Here is a 20415-nt window from a genome sequence, read left to right as displayed (position 1 = left end):
TATGTATATTATATTATGCCATATAGATATATATAAATAATTCTACAACTTAATGTTTTGTGTTATAGATAGATGTACTTCATTTTTTCAACTTAATTTCTGTGTTTTGTCAGTTTTCAAAAAATCATATAAAAAATGTATCGGAAACTTGCCTGCATGAAACCATAAGCAAAAAGAATGCTTTCAATATCTTAATCACAACTAAAGAGCATAAGATACATGGCTTACTATTTATGGTATAGAAATCCTTACGTTGGATTTCCACATTAGCAAAAAAAGTTAATAAATAACTCAGGCCAACTTGCCAAATCTAGCCTTAAGGGAATTTTTGAGGCGAACTCATCACCATAAACACATGTACTGTATGCAGAAATTCTCTTAAGAAAGAGTATAAGGACATGCAAAGAAGCAAAAAGAAAAATTCTTCATAGTAAAGTCACTCAAAGTTAATCATTGGTAACAGTGCATTTCATATTTCTCTTTTTTTTGGTTTGCTTATTTTTATATGGTCTTAATTCTGTATATGTAAATGTGCATCCTGTATTTCCCCCTCCGATTAATATTAATACTTAATACTTAATATATTTTAGTATTAAAATAGTATTTTAACTCTTTTTCTGTGTGTTTTAGAATAGGTTTTCAGAAGAGGACTTACTAGATCAAAAGTAATACTATTTAAAAACTTTTTTGATATATATTGCCACACTGCTTTTCCTGAATATTTTGCCAATTAATACTTTAACCAATCATGTCTGATGTTGCTTATTTCATCACACCTGCGCTTGGGTTGGTTTTGATTTTTTAAAATATTTGTGATTGCAAAAACAAGTAAAAGGTTCCCCACTTTTAGTTTGCATTTCTTACATTTTTGTGATCTTGTACCTTTTTCTGTAAATGTGTTACTGATTGTATCCTATTGTATATTAAAATATAATTTTGTAGCTTAAGAGGGCTCCATGTGGGGGAAAACATTCCCTTTTGAATAATGTGCTGTCTCTTTATGATAAAGATAATTATTAGTTTTTAATTAAGAATTATCTAGGTTACCATATTGAAATTAACCTCAACAGCTGCAAAATCCTTTCCAAAATGCTTCATTAGTAGAAAACAATTTCCACAGTGGGGAAATGTGGCTTCCTGTTAAGACATATTTATCTGGACTATATTTAACAGTGTATATATATATGTATTTGGTTTCGTTCATTTCTTTGAGTACTGATCAACAGCAGACTAATCATTGAAATTTTCTATTTCTATCAGGAACAGTTAACATTTACTAAAATAATATCTTAAATATTTTCTTCTTTTCAAGGTATCATAGACGTCGTAGGAAACTGGATCCTCCAAAAGACAGATGATATTGAGGTTTTCAGAAATCAAAGAGATGTTATCTTGTGTCTTATTTGCCATTTGAGAAAATGCAATTGAGTATATTCACTGTTATATAGCAAAACAATAATAAAATGTCTTTTTATATATTAGAATGACTGTTTATGTATCTAAGTAATTGTGGATTTGACATTCTTATATACAGAAACTTACTTGGTCTATCTTGCCTTTGAGATAGTAAGGTCTGCCATTTATTTTTATGTATCTAGTTGTGATTAAGCATTTTTGCTTTATCAGCCAAATATTGTTAGTAGTATAAATATGATTAATAAAAATGTGCATGGTTCTCCTTCACAAGGAGATTTTTTAATTGTCTTTGAAAAGAAACTCATAAGGTCCACCCAGAAAATAAATGTTAAAATGTTTTCTTTCTTGTGGCTTCTAGGAAATAATTAAATTGGAGTTGACCATTGAACCACACAAGTTTGAACCAGTCTACTTATACACAGAATTCTTTTTGGATAAATACAGTACAGTACTGTAAATGTATTTTCTCCTCAGATTTTTTTAGTAACATTTTCTTTTCCCTAGCTTTATTGTAACAAAATAATATAAAATACATATAACATGGAGAATACATGTTAATCAATTATGTTTATCAGTGAGGCCACCAGTCAACATAGGCTATTAGTAATTAAGTTTTTGGGGAGTCAAAAGTTATATGTGGATTTTTGACTGCAATGAGGGTTGGTACCCCTAACCCCCTTGTTCAGGGGTTAACTGTAGTTACATTTTAATTAGTTTCTACTGCTTTCCAGGTCCTTTCTGTATATATACATCATTATTAAATTCTCACAATAATCCTTTGAAGAAAAACCATCATCCCCACTTTACAGGTAAGGCCAAGTAACTTTGAACCTACCTAGCAAGTGGAGTGGAAGAGCCAGGATCCAAATGGTCTGGTTCCAGAGCCTTTTTACAGTGCATTACAGTGACAAAGGTATATTTTCTTTTACCGAACAATGTTCTTTCCTAGAAAGGATATTATATAATTTCTTTTAATTTTTTTTTCTGGCTGTTTTAGAAATTATACTTGCTTTAGAACACATGCAACTCAGTGGTGAAAATGTTAATATCACTAAACTAGTGTGATGAGAATGTTAATTGAATATTTTGCTATTGATTGTCACTGCCGCCTTGTGTGTGATCCTTAATGGCATTGCTGCCCCTGTGATTTCAGCTTAGGACGTGAGGAATCTTTTAAGAAGGTGGAAAGGTGCTTTATTCAAACTTGTAAAATATTTGTGGTATTTTAAAATTTGATGTGGAAAATGATTTCATTGAAGTGAAATTGAAATGAAATTCATTGAATTGAAAACTTCATTTAAAGTCTGATGTTTTGGGATGCCTGGGTGGCTTGGCTGTTTAAGCGTCTGACTGCATTTTGGCTCAGGTCATGATTGCATGGTTCATGAGTTTGAGCCCCACATGAGGCTCTGCACTGACGACATGGAGCCTGCTTGGGATTTTCTGTCTCCCTCTCTCTCTGCCCCTCCCCAACATGTGCACTCATGCTCTCTCTCTCTCAAAATAAATAAATAAAAACTAAAAACAATAAAAAGTTTGTTGTTTAATCTAATTCTTTTAATAAAGGAACTCTATCTGAAGTTTCAAGTATTGAGTAAAAATGTAAAGAATAATAAATAGAAAAGAACTAAGGAAATAATAATGGCCACCCTCTGTTACCAAAAGGAAATGTTTTTAAGTGGCTTCCTTTTATCATTAATATATTAATGTGGGGGGAAAGATCAAGGAAAAACAAGTTGATAAAACTTACTAGTCAGAAATATTTACCAGCCATGTTCAGTAACATATTTTTGAAAAATGGTTAGATTTTTTTGAGGTTGTTTTATATCCAAATTTTTACAAAGATTGAGATATGTCACATTATAAAAGTAGGAAGAATAAAGAATAATTATAATTACATTAATTAAAAACTTTTTTTCTAAGTACAAAGATGTACTAAAGAGATTGTTCAACTGTAGGATGCCCAAACCACACATCCACATGTCAGTGCTTTGGAGAATTAACTTTGATTTTATTGTACTGGAACTATAGGTTAATACTGTAGATGCTAGAATTTGGCTTTCATGCATTGCTGTTATTTAGTTTTGCTATGTAAGTACATGTTCCATCACCACCATCCCCTCCTCTCTGCTCCTTCCGTTCTCTACCCCAGGATTAGTAACTTATCCACCATCATGAACATTTTAGCAAAGGTCCACTTATTTGTCTCCTTTTTTCTAGAAACTTAAAAACTACATAAGGTGGGATGGTCATTTAAAGGGAATTCATTTGGCTTCATGAAAAATTTCCAATTCCCATGTTTCCATTGGGGAGATGGATTAACACACCTCAAGTTGATATAATAGCGTCAGTGAAACCACCAGAGGGCAGTCTCAGAGTTCAGTTCAAATATTGCTCACCCAAAGGTAGTAACTTAATGTGCTTAATTACCAGACTATTTGGATGTTCTTCAGGTAAGAATGTCTAGTAGAATAAATGGCAGTAGTGAAATTACGTGTTGAAATATTCTGAGGCCATTATTCATTCTGTTGACCTAGTCGTCAAGCATTTACCAAACAACTAATACATTTGAAGAGGCATTACGCTTTTTGCTAGGCCTACAGCAAAAAATGGTCGGACGCTTAACTGACTGAGCCACCCAGGTGCCCATAATTGCCCCTTGTAAAGATAATACTAAAATCTTTGCTTCCCTTCTTCCCTCTTACTTCACTGCATATTTCAAAAAATAAAAACAGTATTATGTATGCTATTTTATAACTTGCTTTTTTCATTTAATATAACTGAATTTTTTGCCATATCATTAAATACTCTCATTTAATGAATGCATATTCAAAAATCTGGATTGACATAATTAACTTCCTCGCTGCTTTTAGACATAATCATTGTTTCTGTTCCCTATTATAAATAATGCTCTTGGAGTCCCTGGTTGACTCAGTCGATTAAGCGTCCGACTTTGGCTCAAATTATGATCTCACTGTTTGTGAGTTTGAGCCCCATGTTGGGCTCTTTGCTGACAGCTCAGGGCCTGGAGCCGCTTCAGATTCTGTTTCTGTCTCTCTGCCCCTTCCCTGCTTGCATTCTCTCCCTCTCTCTCTGAAATATAAGATAAAACATAAAAAAATAATAATAATGCTGTTATTAACATCCTAGTGGATATTTTTCCTTTTTTAAAAAGACTTCCTTTTTTAGAATAGTTTTAGGTTCACAGCAAAATTGAAAGGAAGGTACAGATATTTTCCGTGTCCCCACGCGTGCATAGCTTTCCCTGTAATCAACATCACCCACCAGGATGATGCGTTTGTTACAACTGATGTACCAACATTGACATATCATCACCCATAGTTCATAGTTTACATTAGGGTTTATTCTTGGTGTTGTACATTCTGTGTGTTTTGACAAATATAGAATGGCATATTTCTACCATTATAGTATCTACAGCATAGTTTCATTGCCCTAAAATTAGTGTCTGCCTATTTATTCTCTTTTCCTTCCCAACCCCTGGTAACCACTGATCTTTCTTGTCTCCATAGTTTTGCATTTTCCATAATGTTACATGTTAGAATCGTACAGAATGTCGCATTTTCAGATTGGCTTCTTTCATTTAGTAGTATGTCTTTTTATAGCTTGGTAGTTGATTTTCTTTTAGCTCTGAAAAATAGTCCATTGTCTGGACATACCACACTTTGTCCATTCACCTACTGAACGGCATGTTGGTCACTTCCACATTTGGGAATTATAAATAAAGCTGCTGTAAACATCTATGCACAAGTGTGGACATAAATTTTCATCTCTTTTCAGTAAATACCAAGGAGCATGATTACTGGATTGTAAGCTAAGAGTATGTTTAGTTTTGTAAGAAACTGGCAAACTTGTTTCTAAAGTGGCTGGACCATTCTGCATTCTGACCAATAAGAGTTTCCATTGCTGCACATCCTCACCAGCAATTGGTGATGTGTTTTTGGATTTGGCCATTCTAATAGGTGTGTAGTTGTATCTGATTGTTTTAATTTGCATTTCTTTGATACATGACTGTGGAGCACCTTTTTATATACTTATTTGCCATCTGTATATCTTCTTTGTTGAACTGTGTTAAAGTCTTTGGCCCATTTTTTAATTGGGTTATTTGTTTTCTTATTGTTGAGTTTTAAGACTTCTTCCTATATTTTGTGTATCAATCTATTATTAGGTAGGCCTCTTACATATGTTTTCTCCCAATCTGTGGCTTGCCTTTTCATTCTCTTCACACTGTTGTTTCACAGAGCAGAAATTTTTAATTTTTATGAAGTCTAGCATATTAATTTTTTCTTTCATGGATCATGCCTTTGATGTTGTATCTAAAAAGTTATCATCAAACCCAAGATCATCTAAATTTTCTCCTATATTATTTTCTAAGCATTTTATAATTTTGCATTTTACTTGTAAGTAGTCTGTGACCCGTGTGTGTGTGTGATCCATTTTAACTAAACTTTTATGAAGGATGTAAAGTTATTGTTTTGTAATATTTTGCTTCATTGTATTGCATTTACTCCTTTGTCAACAATCAGTTGACTATATTTATCTGTTTTTTTTTTTAGGCTCTCCCATTCTGTTCTGTTGAAATATTTTGTCTGTCTGTTCGCTAGTACCACACATCCTTGACTGTAGCTTTGTAGTAAGTCTTGAAGTCAGACAGTGTCAGTCCTCTACCTTTGTTCTTCTTCAGCACTAGTGGATTGCATTAATTTATTTTTTGAAGTTGAACTAGCCTTATACACCTGGCATAAATTCCATTTGATCATGGTGCATAATTATTTTACACTTTTTGGGGGGGTTTGATTTACTAGTATTTTGTTGAGGATTTTCGCATCTATATTCATTTTAGATATTAGCTTGTGGTTTTTGAGTAATGCCTTTGTCTGGTTTTGGTCTCGGTAATGTTGCCCTCAGAGAATGAATTAGGAAGTATTCCCTCTGCTCTATCCCCTGAAAAAGATTGTAGAGAATAGGTATTATTTTTCTCTTAAATGTTAGGTAGAATTCACAGTGAACCCATCTGGGCCTGATGCTTTATATCTGGAAGGTTATTATTGATACAATTTCTTTAATAGATACAGGCTTATTCAAGTAGTCTATTTCATGTGTGAATTTTGACAGATTGTCTTTCAAAGAATTGGTTCACTTTATCTTAGTTATCTGAGGGTATAGAGTTAGTTGTCCCTGGGAATTGTAATAATGTCCCTTGTTTCATTTCTGATATCAGCAATTTGTGTCTTCTTCTTTTTTTTTTTTCTTAGCCTGGTTAGTGGCTTATTAATTTTTTCGATCTTTACAAAGAACCAGCTTTTGGTTTTATCAGTTTTTTCTATTGATTTCCTGTTTTCAGTGTTATGGATTTCCACTCTAATTCTTATTATTTTTTTTCTTCTGCATACTTTGGATTTAATTTGCTCTTTTCTTTCTAGTTTCCTAAGGTGGAAGCTTAGATGGTTGATTTTAGATATTTCTTTTTTTTTCTAACATGCACATTCAATGCTAAAATTTCCCTTTAAGCATTTGTGGCTTATACTACATCCCACAAATTTTGTTAAGTTGTGTTTCATTTTCATTTAGTGCAAAACCTGTTTAATTTCTCTTGATATTTCTTTGTGACCCATGTGTTCTGTAGCAGTGTATTGTTTAATCTTCAAGTATTTTGGGATTGTCCAGCTGGCTTCCCATTAATGATTTCTAGTTTAATCCCACTGTAAACTGACAGCAGACATTGTATGATTTCTGTTTTCTTTAGTTAATTTATTTTTAATTTACATTCAAGTTAGTTAACATATAGTACAATAATGATTTTAAGAATGGATTCTAGTGATTCATCCCCTATGTATAACACCCAGTGCTCATCCCAACAAGTGTCCATTTTTATATTATTTTTGCTTCCCTTCCCTTACATTCATATGTTTTGTATCTTAAATTCTACATATGAGTGAAGTCCTATGATATTTGTCTTTATCTGACTGACTTATTTCACTTAACATACTACCCTCTAGTTCTGTCCATGTTGCTGCAAATGGCAGGGTTTCATTCTTTTTGATTGCTGACTAATTGTGTGTGTGTGTGTGTGTGTATACATATATATATACATATATATATCACATATTCTTTATCCATTCATCATCTGTCGATGGACATTTGGGCTCTTTCCATACTTTGGCTATAGACATTGTATGATTTCTATTTCTATTTTAAATTTGGTTAGTTGTGTTATATGGCCCAGAATGTAGTCTATATTAGTGAATGTTTCATGTGAACTTGAGAAGAATATGTAGTCTGCTGTTGTTGGCTGAAGTAGTCTGTAGATGTCCATTTTATCTATTTGATTGATGGTGGTCTTGAGTTCAGCTATGTCTTTACTGATTTCCTGCCTGCTGGATCTGTCCATTTCTGATAGAGGGAGTTAAAGTCTACAGTTATAATAATGGATTCATCTGTTTCTCCTTGCAGTCTCATCAGTTTTTGCTTCACATATTTTGGCATTCTATTGTTAGGTGCGTACATGTTAACAGTTGTTATGTCTTCTTGGAGAAGTAACCATTTTATCATTATATAATGCCCTTCTTTTCCCTGATAGCATTCCTTCCTCTGAAGTTTGCTATGTCTGAACTTAATATAACTACTGCTTTTTTTTTGAATAGTGTTACTATAGTATATCTTTCTCCCTTTATTTTTAATCTGCATATGTTTTTATATTTTAAATAGGTTTCTTGCAGGCAACGTAGAGTTAGGTCTTATTTTTTTTAATCTACTCTGACAATCTCTGTCTTTTAATTGGTGCCTTTAGACCATTGACATTCAAAGTGATTGTTGATATAGTTGGATTATTTTCCACTATCTTTGCTACTATTTCCTGTTTGTTGTCTTTGTTCTTTGTTTCTATTTTTGTCTTTTACTCTTTTTCTGCCTTTTATGGTTTTAATTTATGTGATTCTGTTTTCTCTGCTTTTTTCACTTAAGGCCTTCCTACATGCCAGGCCCTGTTGTAATATACTTCTTTTTTAAAAATCTTTTTTAGTGATTGCACTAGAGTGCTTGCATACAAACATTTGCAAATAAGCCAAGTCCACTTTCAAGCAACACTATACTGCTTCATGGGCAGTGCAGGTACCTTATAATAATGAAATAATTCTAATTCCTCCCTCCTGTGTCTTATATCATTGTGGTCATTCATTTCTCATGCATAAGCATATATACATATAATCAAATACACTTGTTATGTTTTTAAACAAACTGTTATGTTAGATCAGTGAAGAATTAGAAAAATTAAAGTTTACGTTTTGTCTTCACTTACCCTTCACCACTGCTCTTTCTCTATGTAGATCTGAGTTTCTGACGTGTATTATTTTCCTTCTCTCTAAAGAACTTCTTTTAATAGTTTTTGCAAGACAGGTCTAAAGAATTGGCAACAAATTCTTTACATTTTTGTTTGTTTGACAAAGTCTTTATTTCTCCTTCAATTTTGAAGGATAATATTGAAGGGTACAGAATTTTAGGTTGGTGGGTTTTTCTGCTCTCAATGCTTTAAAGATTTCCCTCCATTCTCTCCTTGCTTGCATGGTATCTGAAAGAAGTTGGATATATTTCTTACTCTGTAGCACTTGACAAAGTTTTTAATTAAGTATTTCTGTGTGTGTATGATTATTTGATAAATGTCCATCTTTCCTACTGGAATGTAAGCTCTAGAACTTGCATAGTCCGAGACTGGCTGTGTATACCACTGTGTCCTTAGTGCCTAATATGGCCTGGCACATTCATATGACAAACATGATGTTGTGAAAGATTTGCTGGAGCGCAGAGGACTTAAATCTAAGAATTTTAAAAATTGGATTTGGAGTTGGTGGGGTATCTATGAAACTCCCAAAATTGTGTAGATTTTTGAGAATATATATCTGTGTGTTTTGCTGGGGATAGAATCTGTAGTTTTTTCAGTTCATTAAAGGCTGTAGCACATCATACCCTAGTTCTTACTTGCCTGAAGCTAAGTACATAATAACATTAGAACTGGAATGGTATTGATATGCAAGATAGAAAGTTTGGTTTCCACATATTCTAAGAAAGCAACGTTAGTTAGATTCCAAGCATTTTTAAGAACAGAAGAAAACAAGACATCATGCACCTTCATTTTGGAAAGCTCTAGCAGTGTATGCAAACCCCTACTTATGGAATATTTTTCAGATGTGTATTTATGATTTCCAGAAATGAATCAGCTGAAGTATCAGTGCCTAAACACAAGATGTTAGCAAATTATTTTATTTGCTGAAGGCATAAGTGTCTCTACTGCTTACAGGGAAAGGGAATGGTTTCTTAGATTTTTTTCTCAGAAGTTCAAGATGACTTGCTAATATTCTTAGCAGAATAATTTGCAAATATTGTCCCAATTACAGTTTGGCCATTAACCCCCTACTATTTTTTAATATGCTGTTTAACGTTCTGAAAGAAAAGATATTTTAACACACTGGGAAGAAATGCTCAGGAAGAATATGTAATGTGCTTTCTAGTTTGGCACAAGGCATCTACTTTGATTTAGTCACATCATCTCATATTTATATAGCATCTTCCTGTAGGATTCCCCACATGCTTCACAGTTGTGATTGCCTGAATTCTTATAATGTTGCGTATAAACATTTTTAGATGGAGAAACTGAGGCAGAGTTCCACAATTATATATGGAAATCACAAGTAGAGTCAATCCTGAGTCAGTAATTCAGCAAGATTGTATTTTCTTTCCAGTTTTCTCTCCAGGTCTAATTATTTCATTCCTTTTTTTTTTTTTTTAATTTTTTTTAATGTTTTATTTATTTCTAGGAGAGAGAGAGAGAGAGACAGCGTGAGCAGGGGAGGGTCAGAGAGAGAGGGAGTCACAGACTGAAACAGGCTCCAGGCTCTGAGCTGGCAGTCAGCACAGAGCCCGACGCGGGGCTCGAACCCACGAACCGCGAGATCATGACCTAAGTGAAAGTCGGATGCTTAACCGACTAAGCCACCCAGGCGCCCCTAGGTCTAATTATTTCAGCACATTTTATTAAGCACTTGTAGAGTTCAAGCCACTGTGTATTCAAAGATGCGACCTCATTCCTGATTGACAAAATATCTTGCCCAGACCTTCTCTAATCTCCTTTAGTCAGAATTCACCTCTTCCTTCTCCATGATCCAAGTCACATTGCATTACTAATGTATTGCTTTCTTTAATTTGTCTTAAATTAGAGCAAAGATTGTGGTTGGTAACATGGTCAGTGTGACAATTTTTTCACCTGCGTGGCCTTTTTCATCATTGTCACCCAGGTATAACTACCATCATCAGTAGGATCATAGAAGATAAAAACAGTAGACCTGAAAAACACCTTAAAGATGTTTGAGGCACATACGTTGATTTTACAGATAGAGGAACTGAGATTCAGCAAGACTAATTGAATGCCATGTGAACAGGCCAGGACTGACCTGGCCAAGATTACATCATGGCAGAACCAACCAATGTCTTCTTTAAACATTAAGGATATTTTTATATGTATATTTACACATACACATGCTGATGAAATTTGTCTGCAGCAACAGATGTGTTCATTAGTATACTGTGAGTTCTGGCTCTGCCTGGTAATGCTTGCCAGTTTCCATGGTGTAAGTATTCTCATCATGGCTGATTTAATCTACCAACAGTTTAACAACTGGCTCACAAAACTTCTGAAAATTTAGTAATTGGATATCAGGTTGCTATGAACCAGCTCTAGCATTCCACTGGATGTGTCCCTGAAATCATACATTTACTATTAAAACATTAGATCATTTTCTTACTCATTCTAGTTATCTATTCAGAGACACTTTACCTTATTTTCTGATTAATAGTTTCATGAAGAAATAAAATATTCCTTACATGTCAGCTTTAGTTAAGTGTTTAAGGTTTTTTGTTTTGTTTTGTTTGTTTTGTTTTTAGGATTTAATAACTTGTTAATAAGTGTTTAAAATTACTTGAGCGTCTGTCTCTTAAGAGAACTTTGGATGAATCCCTGAATATCAGTTATCTATTGTTAAGTTACAGGTCTCCCCAAATACTTATTAGCTTAAAACAACAACCTGGATCACCTGGGTGGCTCAGTTGGTTGAGCGTCTGGCTTTGGCTCAGGTCACGATCACAGTTTGTGAGTTCAAGCCCCATCTTGGCCTTTGTGCTGATGATGCAGAGCCTGCTTCCAATTCTGTCTTTCTCTCTACCCCTCCTCCACTCACACAAGCACTCTCTCTCTCAAATAAGTAAATATTTTTTAAAAGTTTTTTAAATTAAATGAAAAAAACCCTATGTTTAGTTTACAGTTCTGGGTAGATCTTGTCTAGGTTGGGCTCACTGATCCTGACTGGCTTTGTCCATGCATCTGAGGTGTTAACTGGGTTGATGAAGCTGGCAGGTCTTAGCTGGTGTCACCCATGTGTCCAGTGATTGAGCGACTGTCAGCTGGAGCCATGAGTGGACTTTGTGTTTCTCGTTATCCAGTGAGTCAGTCCTGGCCTGTTCACATGGCTTCAGGGTTTCAAGGGTGCAAGACTGGAAACTGCAAAGTCTCATAAGGCCTAGTGTCTAAACTAGTACATTACTTCCACAAGTCCATCCCAGTTCAGGGAGTGGGGAAAGAGACTCTACCTTTTGAAGGTAGAAGCAGCAAATAGTTTGGCCATTCCATTCCATTACTGATTTGTTTTAAGGTTTAGATTGTTATGTCCATGAGACAGAGCTGAGTGTACACAATATGGTTGTCCTTCAGTCAGAAATTAATTAGGGGCACCTGAATGGCTCGGTTGGTTAAGCTTCTGACTTTGGGTCAGGTCATGATCTCACAGTTTGTGGGTTTGAGCCCCGCGCTGGGCTCTGTGCTGACAGCTCAGAGCCTGGAACCTGCCTGAGATTCTGTGTCTCCCTCTTTCTCTGCCCTTCCCCCACTCACACTCTGTCTCTGTCTCTCTCAAAAATAAACTTCAAAAAAATTCTAATAAAGTTTTTAAAAAAAGAAATTGATTAGAGTTTTCTTTTCCAGTGTTTAAAAGAAATTCATAGCCTTTACTTATAAACCATCTCTACTTGAATGATCACTCATTGATACACTCAACAACTAATAATTTCCTTATCAGTTTAATTCATATAGTTTAAGTGATTCGTCACTTACATAGAACACCCAGTGCTCATCCCAACAAGTGCCCTACTTAGTACCCATCACCCATTAAGCCCGTCCCCCCACCCAACACACTGTCAACAACCCTCAGTTTGTTCTCTGTATTTAAAAGTGGCTTAAGGTTTGCCTCCCTCTCTGTTTTCATTTTACTTTTCCTGCCTTTGGCCTATGTTCATCTGTTTTGTTTCTTAAATTCCACATATGAGTGAAATCGTATGGTGCCTTTATCTGACTGACTTATTTCGCTTAGCTTAATACACTCTAGTTCTATCCACATTGCTGCAAATGGCAAGATTTCATTCTTTTTGACGGTCGAATAGTATTCCGTTGTGTGTACATACCACATTGTCTTTATTCATTCGTCAGTTGATGGACCTTTGGGCTCTTTCCATACTTTGGCTGTTGTCAGTAGTGCTGCTGTAAACATTGGTGTGGATGTGCCTCTTTGAATCATCAGCACTCCTGTATCCTTTGGATAAACACCTAGTAGTGCAATTGGGTACTTCTATCTTTAATTTTTTGAGGAACCTCCATACTGTTTTCCAGAGAGGCTGCACCAGTTTCCATTTTCACCAGCAGTGCAAAAGGGTTCCTCTTTCTCCACAACCTCGCCAACATCTGTTGTTTACTGAGTCATTAATTTAACCATTCTGACTGGTGTGAGGTGATCTCTCATTGTGATTTTGATTTATATTTCCCTGAGGATGAGTACATTTTTTCATGGGTCTGTTAGTCATCTGGGTGTCTTCTTTGGAAAAGTGTGTATTCATGTCTTTTGCCCATTTCTTCACTGGATTATTTGTTTTGTGGGTGTTGTTTGATAAGTTCTTTATAGATTTTGGATACTAACCCTTTTCTGATATGTTATCTTCTCCCATTCTATTGGTTGCCTTTTAGCTTTGCTGATTATTTCCTTCACTGTGGCGAAGCTTTTTATCTTGATGAGGTCCCAATAGTTCATTTTTGCTTTTATTTCCCTTGCCTCTGGAAACATGTCAAGTAAGAAGTTGCTGCAGCTGAGGTCAAAAAGGTTGTTGCCTGTTTTCTCCTCTAGGATTTTGATGGCTTCCTGTCTTATGTTTAGGCATTTCATCCATTTTGAGTTTATTTTTGTGTATGGTGTAAGAAAGTTTTCCAGGTTCATTCTTCTGCATGTCACTGTCCAGTTTTCCCAACACCATTTGCTGAAGAGACTGTCTTTATTCCATCGGATATTTTTTCCTGCTTTGTCAAAGATTCGTTGGCCATACATTTGTGGGTCCATTTCTGGGTTCTCTATTCTGTTCCATTGATCTGAGTGTCTGTTTTTGTGCCAGTACTATATTGTCTTGATGATTACAGCTTTGTAATACAGCTTGAAGTCTGGAATTGTGATGCCTCCAGCTTTAGTTTTCTTTTTCATGATTGCTGTGGCTATTTGGGGTCTTTTGTGGTTCCATACAAATTTTAGGATTGTTTGTTCTAGCTCTGTGAAGAATGCTGGTGTTATTTTGATACGGATTGTATTGAATATGTAGATTGGTTTGGGTACTACTGACATTTTAACAATATTTGTTCTTCCTACCCAGGAGCATGGAACATTTTTCCTTTTTTTATGTGTCTCTTCTTCAGTTTCTTTCATAAGCTTTCTATAGATCTCAGTATATAGATTTTTCACCTGTTTGGTTAGGCTAATTCTTAGGTCTTTTGTGGGTTTTGGTGCAATTATAAATAGGATCGATTCCTCGATTTCTCCTGCTGCTACTTCATTATTGGTGTGTAAAAATACAACTGATTTCTGTACATTGATTTTATAACCTGAGACTTTGCTGAATTTATGTGTCAGTTTTAGCAGTTTTTTGGGGGAGTCTTTTGGGTTTCCCACATATAGTATGTTATCTGCAAAGAGTGAAAGTTTGACTTCCTCCTTGCCAACTTGGATACCTTTTATTTCTTTTTGTTATCTGCTGAGGCTAGGGCTTCCAACACTATGTTGAATAACAGTGGTAAGAGTGGAACAATGAACAAGTTTTTTAAATCACTCTTTTATATCTTTGTTCTAATTCTAGTTGCTGAAATGTAATGTTCATTGAATCAGATAATAAAAACAATTAAGGTTATACTTCTAATTTTTTTTCATTTCCACTAATTTCATTTTATTGTAATTTATAAAAGTATTAGACCACAATACATTAAGGTACTGTCCCTTCAACAGAAGATTTGACAACCCTCATTTAACAGTATACTTTCCAGATAATTATTCAGCTTTGGCTTGAACCCTTCTAGTAAATATGAGTTCATTACCTTTCTAGGAAGCTAACTCATTATTGGACTGTTCTGATTATTAGAAAATGTTTTCTTAGAGTGAGTAGAAATCAATCTTCCTTTGATTTTTAATCCTGAGACTTGATCCTGCCTCTGGAACTATACAAAATAAATTTACTCCCTTTTAATGTATGACAACTCTTTGGAGATTCAAAAACACTTGTCATATCCCTCCTTAGTTTAAGTCTCACTTTTTCTGATTATCCATATGACACAGTTTTCAGAATCTCCTTGTCCTGATTGCCCTCTTCTGGACAAACTCTTTTAATAATAACCTTTCTTAAAATGTATTACCCAGAACTGAATGGAACATAAATTTCTTTTTCTGGACAATAAATATACTTCTGCAAATGGTGCCAATAATGCAGTAAGTTTTTTTTAGCAGTCCTGTCACTGTTGATTCACACTGAGTCATAATTTCTTAAGAGGGAATCAGAACTTCAAAATAGTCTCCATATTCAGCTGCTTCCTTGTGTAAATACACTTATCCGTCTTTTTTGATTCCTTTTAGGGAGAAAAGAAAAAAGTTAATTTTCATTTCTAACCTCAGTGGTTTTTAATTTTTCATTTTAATATTAGTGACATGGCTGGCAATGTAACGAGATTTTAAGCAGGGGCACTATATTTAGAAACGGCGTTGTGGGTAAAGGGTGGAGGGTAGCAGATGAACTGGAATAGGAGGGAGATGAAATGTTGGATGAACTGTTCTGTGACTGATATAGGAACTCAGATGACAAACAACAATGGCCTTGGTTAGAGAAGAAACAAAGAAGATGTAGAGAAGGGGACAGAGCCCAGAGATATGTGAGTAATAAAGTTAATGGGATTTGGTAACTAATTTATATGGAAATGACACAGAGTAATGAGTGAAGAAGGGGGAAACAGTGCCTCCTGACATTTAGAAGCTGACTTGGCATTTACAGGGAGGCCATGATATTTCCTGTTGAGTGTAAGAATTTCACAGAAGACCGTCCAATGAGATTATTCTGAGGCCATAATAATGTAAGACAAAACAGGTCCGCTCCATGCTTAGACAAAAGCAGTCACTGTACCATCCCCAAAATTCCAAACATCCCCATCTTTTGACTGAAATGAAGCCTTCTTACCAGTTGTAGCATTGTGCTTGCTCTGGACGTAAGATGTGTTGAGATCTCTATCGTAAAATTCCCCCTCTTTCTGACAGCATCCAATCTAGAATAGACCTCTGCTTCCTTAGACTCTCTCTCAAATCACTCAAGCAAATAGCAAATCCTATAATGGATTCTTTCTGACATTCTCATGCTGAGTTCCATGGTTCCCTATGCTGTGCATTCTTCTCTGCAATGAGCCATAAACTCACCTTCTTCAACTAGAGATGTGTTCCTGGTTGTCTCTGGCTGAAGGGTATTAAGAATAATCCCAGGGTTTCTTGCTTGTACAATAGGTGTTAGTAGCACCAGTAAAAAAATAAAGAATACGAGAACGAGAGGAAGGTAATGTCTTCCATTTTTAATAGGTTGTCTTTGAGATAAGAATGGTTGAATCTCAGTGGAGATATCCAGGAGGCTTTTGGTTGGATATATGGCTCTGGGGCTTAAGAAAGATGGCTTTTTCTTTAAATATTTAGTTTATTTTTTTTAAGTTTACCTATTTATTTTGAAAAAGAGAGAGAGATGGGGCGCCTGGGTGGCTTAGTCGGTTAAGCGTCCGACTTTCGCTTAGGTCATGATCTCGCGGTTCGTGGGTTCGAGCCCCGCGTCGGGCTCTGTGCTGACTGCCGGCTCAGAGCCTGGAGCCTGTTTCAATCTGTGACTCCCTCTCTCTCTGACCCTCCCCTGCTCACGCTGTCTCTCTCTCTCTCCTAGAAATAAATAAAAAAACATTAAAAAAATTAAAAAAAAAGAAAAAAAAAGAAAAAGAGAGAGAGAGTGGGTGTAAGTGAGGTAGGGGAAGAGAGAACGGAGAGAGAATCCCAATCAGGCTCCATGCTATCGGCACAGAGCCCACTTGGGGTTCAATCTCACCAACTGTGAGATCATGACCTGAGCTGAAATCAAGAATTGGATGCTTAACTGGCTGAGCAACCCAGGCTCACTTTAAAGATTTTATTTATTATTGTTTATTATTATTTTAATGTTTATTTATTTTTGCGAGAAAGGAACAGAGCACAAGCGGGGGAGGGGCATAGAGAGAGGGAGACACAGAACCTTTTTTTTTACAAATAGTTTATTGTCAAATTAGTTTCCACATAACACCCAGTGCTCATCCCCACAAGTGTCCTCCTCCATGCCCATCTCCCTTCCCCCCCATATCCATCAGTCCTCAGTTTTTGTCATCATTCAAGAGTCTCTCATGGTTTGCCTCTCTCCCTTTCCCCCACCATTTCCGCCCTTCTTCTCCCCCTTGTTCCTCCGTCAAGTTCCTCCTAATCCTCCTATACGTGCAAACATATGATATTTGTCCTTCTCTGCCTGACTTATTTCGCTCAGCATAACACCCTCAAGGTCCATCCATGTTGCTACACATGGCCAGATTTCATTGTTTCTCATTGCCATGTAGTATTCCATGGTATAGATAAACCACATCTTCTTGATCCATTCATCTGTTGATGGACACTTAGGCTCTTTCCATGTTTTAGCTATTGTGGAGAGTGCTGCTATGAACATTGGGGTACATGTGCTCCTATGCATCAGCATTTCTGTATCCCTTGGGTAAATTCCTAGCAGTGCTATTGCTGGGTCATAGGGGAGTTCTATTGTTAGTTTCCTGAGGAACCTCCACACTGTTTTCCAGAGGGGCTGTACCAGTTTACATTCCCACCAACAGTGTAGGAGGGTGCCCGTTTCTCCACATCCTCGCCAGCATCTAGAGTTCTCTGATTTGCTCATTTTAGCCACTCTGACTGGCGTGAGGTGGTATCTCAGTGTGGTTTTGATTTGTATTTCCATGATGAGGAGGGAGGCTGAGCATTGTTTCATGTGTCTGCTAGCCATCTGGATGTCCTCTTTGGAGAAGGGTCTGTTCATATCTTCTGCCCATTTCTTTACTGGGTTGTTTGTTTTTTGGGTGTGGAGTTTGGTGAGTTCCTTATAGATTCTGGATATTAACCCTTTATCTGATATGGGAGACACAGAACCTAAAGCAGACTTCACACTCTGAGCTGCCAGCAGAGAGCGCAATGTGGAGCTTGAATTCACAGACTGTGAGCTCATGACCTGAGCTGAAGTCAGATGCTTAACTAACTAAGCCACCAGGCACCCCTAGATTTTATTTTTATGTAATCTCTATACCCAATTGTTGGGAGCCATTTCTGAACTCATAGATTGAGAAAGAATTCCTTGTGAGGTTAGGATAAGTAGCATGGACTCTTACCATAAGATGGTGACTGATATCCACCCCCACCCAATTGTTTCTGCTTGAGCACAGACCCCCAAGTCACCTTGTTGATTGGTAGTAGGAGTGACTCATTTGGGCCTTGATATGCTGATTGCATTTTGTGAAGGAACTTATTGTAGGAACTTATTCTTTTGTGGTTATGGGAGCCACATTGCATTCCTGAAANTTTTCACAAAGAACGAACTTTTGCCTTTACTATGCTAATGCCACCTCTGGGCTATTCCCCATCCTTTTGCATATCAGTGTTCTGGAAAGTTTATACTGATAAAAGAATTTATCATCAGAATGCCACTTCTGTGCCATCCCCCAAACACTAGATCATAAAATAAAGTTGAGTCTCAGACAGTGTGGAGAGGCCTGGCTGGTGATCAGAAAGAATCTTGCGCCTCTCTCATCCCTCCCTCGCTGACACCGTCCACCCTTCAGGGACCCCTGGACCGGACCTGGCCGGAGCGGGACTCTGGCACCCAATGTGGGGCACTTGAACTCACAACCCCAAGAGTTGTGTGCTGTACTGACTGAGCCAGCCAGGTGCCCCTAAGCGAGATGTCTGTGCTGAATGTATCTATTTCTCATCTCTACCCATCCATAAGTATACTCAGAAATATATATTTGAGAGCCATTGTTTATATAACAACTGAAGCTGTGGGGTTAGCTGAGCTCAGCGGGGAGAGAAGAGAATGAGAAGAGAAAAGGGCTGAGGACTGAACCCTGAGGAACACCTATATTTATGAGGTGAGCAGAAAATGAGATACCCAGAAAAGAATCTTAGGGGAAGCTGCCATTAAGAAAAGAAGAGAATCAGAAGTAGGAAAAGACCAGAAGTTAGAGGAGAGAGTTTCAAGAAGGAGAATGAGATTAGTTCTATGTGCTGCTAAGAAGTCAAGTGAAATAAGGAGCCCTTCAAGCCATCTGACATGTTCCATCATTTTTTGAGCACCTCTTCGCTTTCTGGCACAATAAGATGTTTCAGCTCCTCTTCTTCTTCTTCTTCCCTACCCTAGCCCTAGCATAAGCCATTTGTCTAAGAATTCCTGTTTCCTTTGAGTGGAAAATGGTTTAGAAACCATGATCTGGGGTACTATTCCTTTTAAGAAGCTTGTCTGTGAAGGCCAGTGGCTTACATGGCAGTCAATGGAGAGAGGGAGAAACTTGGCATAAATAAAGATGAGCAAAGCAGATGATGATTATCAGACCTGAAGCTTAAGGTCAGAAGCAAGACAAGGATGATTTGACCTTGAGTCCCAGAGTGGCATATAGAACTTCAAAGGTTAGGATTCATTTTAGGAACCTGCATGGAATTCTGCCTTTCAATGTGCATTAACAGAGGCCATCTGGCAAGCCTGTACACCAAAGCAAAGCTTGAAGCCACCTGTGAAATATTTGGGTTATCTCCTGTGCCTTTTTTCCTGGCATGTGGGCTTTAGTGGTACAATTGTAATTAATTATTAATGTGATAATGATATTTATTGACTTTAAATATCCTTTATCATTAAGAAAAGAATTGGATGTTTGGTATAAACATCTTTGGTTTTGTTGACCAAGCATTCCAACTCTCTTTCTTCCATAAAATATCCATTTTCCTACCACAAACATCTTGTAGGGAGTCCCAACTCCTGGCTGAAGTTTATTGGACTAAAGGTGAGTAACCACATCAAGTAGGGCTGATTAAAATACTGTGTTTTGGTCCTGAGTGAGCAGATGATCTAAACCAGGTCAATGAGAATCCTTTCTCTGGGTTTGAAAAACTGATGCTGGGAATGAGGCTTATTCCCTCTCTCAGACAGAGAGGTGGAACATCAATTTGTGGTATAATTCCCAGGAAGAAGCCCAGTGCGAGAGGAGCAGAGATGTGAGATGAAAGAAGACTCCAAGTGGCATCTGAATGTCTCTGATTCCTCGTCTGTGAGGCATAGGTGCACTCTTATCATCTCAGAACTGGGTGAGCCTTCTGCCACAGATTCCTTTTTGCCCAGGCTAGTTTTGACGTGAGTTTCAGTCACTTTTCACCAAAAGAGAGAGACCTCACTCATACGATGACTTCAAATAAGTCTCATTTGAATTTGTATTGTTAAAAGCTTATGACTTCATTGGTACTGTCAAGAGTTAACTTCATTTCCCCCCCCCCTTTTCAAACTGAA

General features: G+C 36.6%; 1 protein-coding gene across 7 annotated transcripts in view; it reads left to right on the top strand.

The window, feature by feature from the left end:
* MRPL42 (mitochondrial ribosomal protein L42) overlaps positions 1 to 20198 on the top strand; it is a 44658-nt gene extending 24460 nt beyond the window's left edge. For 6 of the 7 annotated variants that reach the window (XM_077772239.1, XM_077772243.1, XM_077772237.1 and 3 more), the window contains one exon: positions 1313 to 2487. In XM_077772239.1, the coding sequence (XP_077628365.1) occupies positions 1313 to 1358 (46 nt within the window). In that variant the 3' untranslated portion in view covers positions 1359 to 2487. Of the gene's footprint in view, positions 1 to 1312; positions 2488 to 20096 lie in introns of those variants that run through there. The other variant, XM_077772242.1, reaches the window with a different exon arrangement.
* The last annotated feature ends 217 nt before the right edge of the window (positions 20199 to 20415 follow it).

This window comes from Crocuta crocuta, unplaced genomic scaffold, assembly GCF_008692635.1.
Source record: "Crocuta crocuta isolate KB4526 unplaced genomic scaffold, BGI_CrCroc_1.0 scaffold216, whole genome shotgun sequence".
NCBI lineage: Eukaryota > Metazoa > Chordata > Mammalia > Carnivora > Hyaenidae > Crocuta > Crocuta crocuta.
The sequence above is the reverse complement of the archived record's forward strand: the minus strand, read 5'-3'. Positions and strand labels throughout refer to the sequence as shown.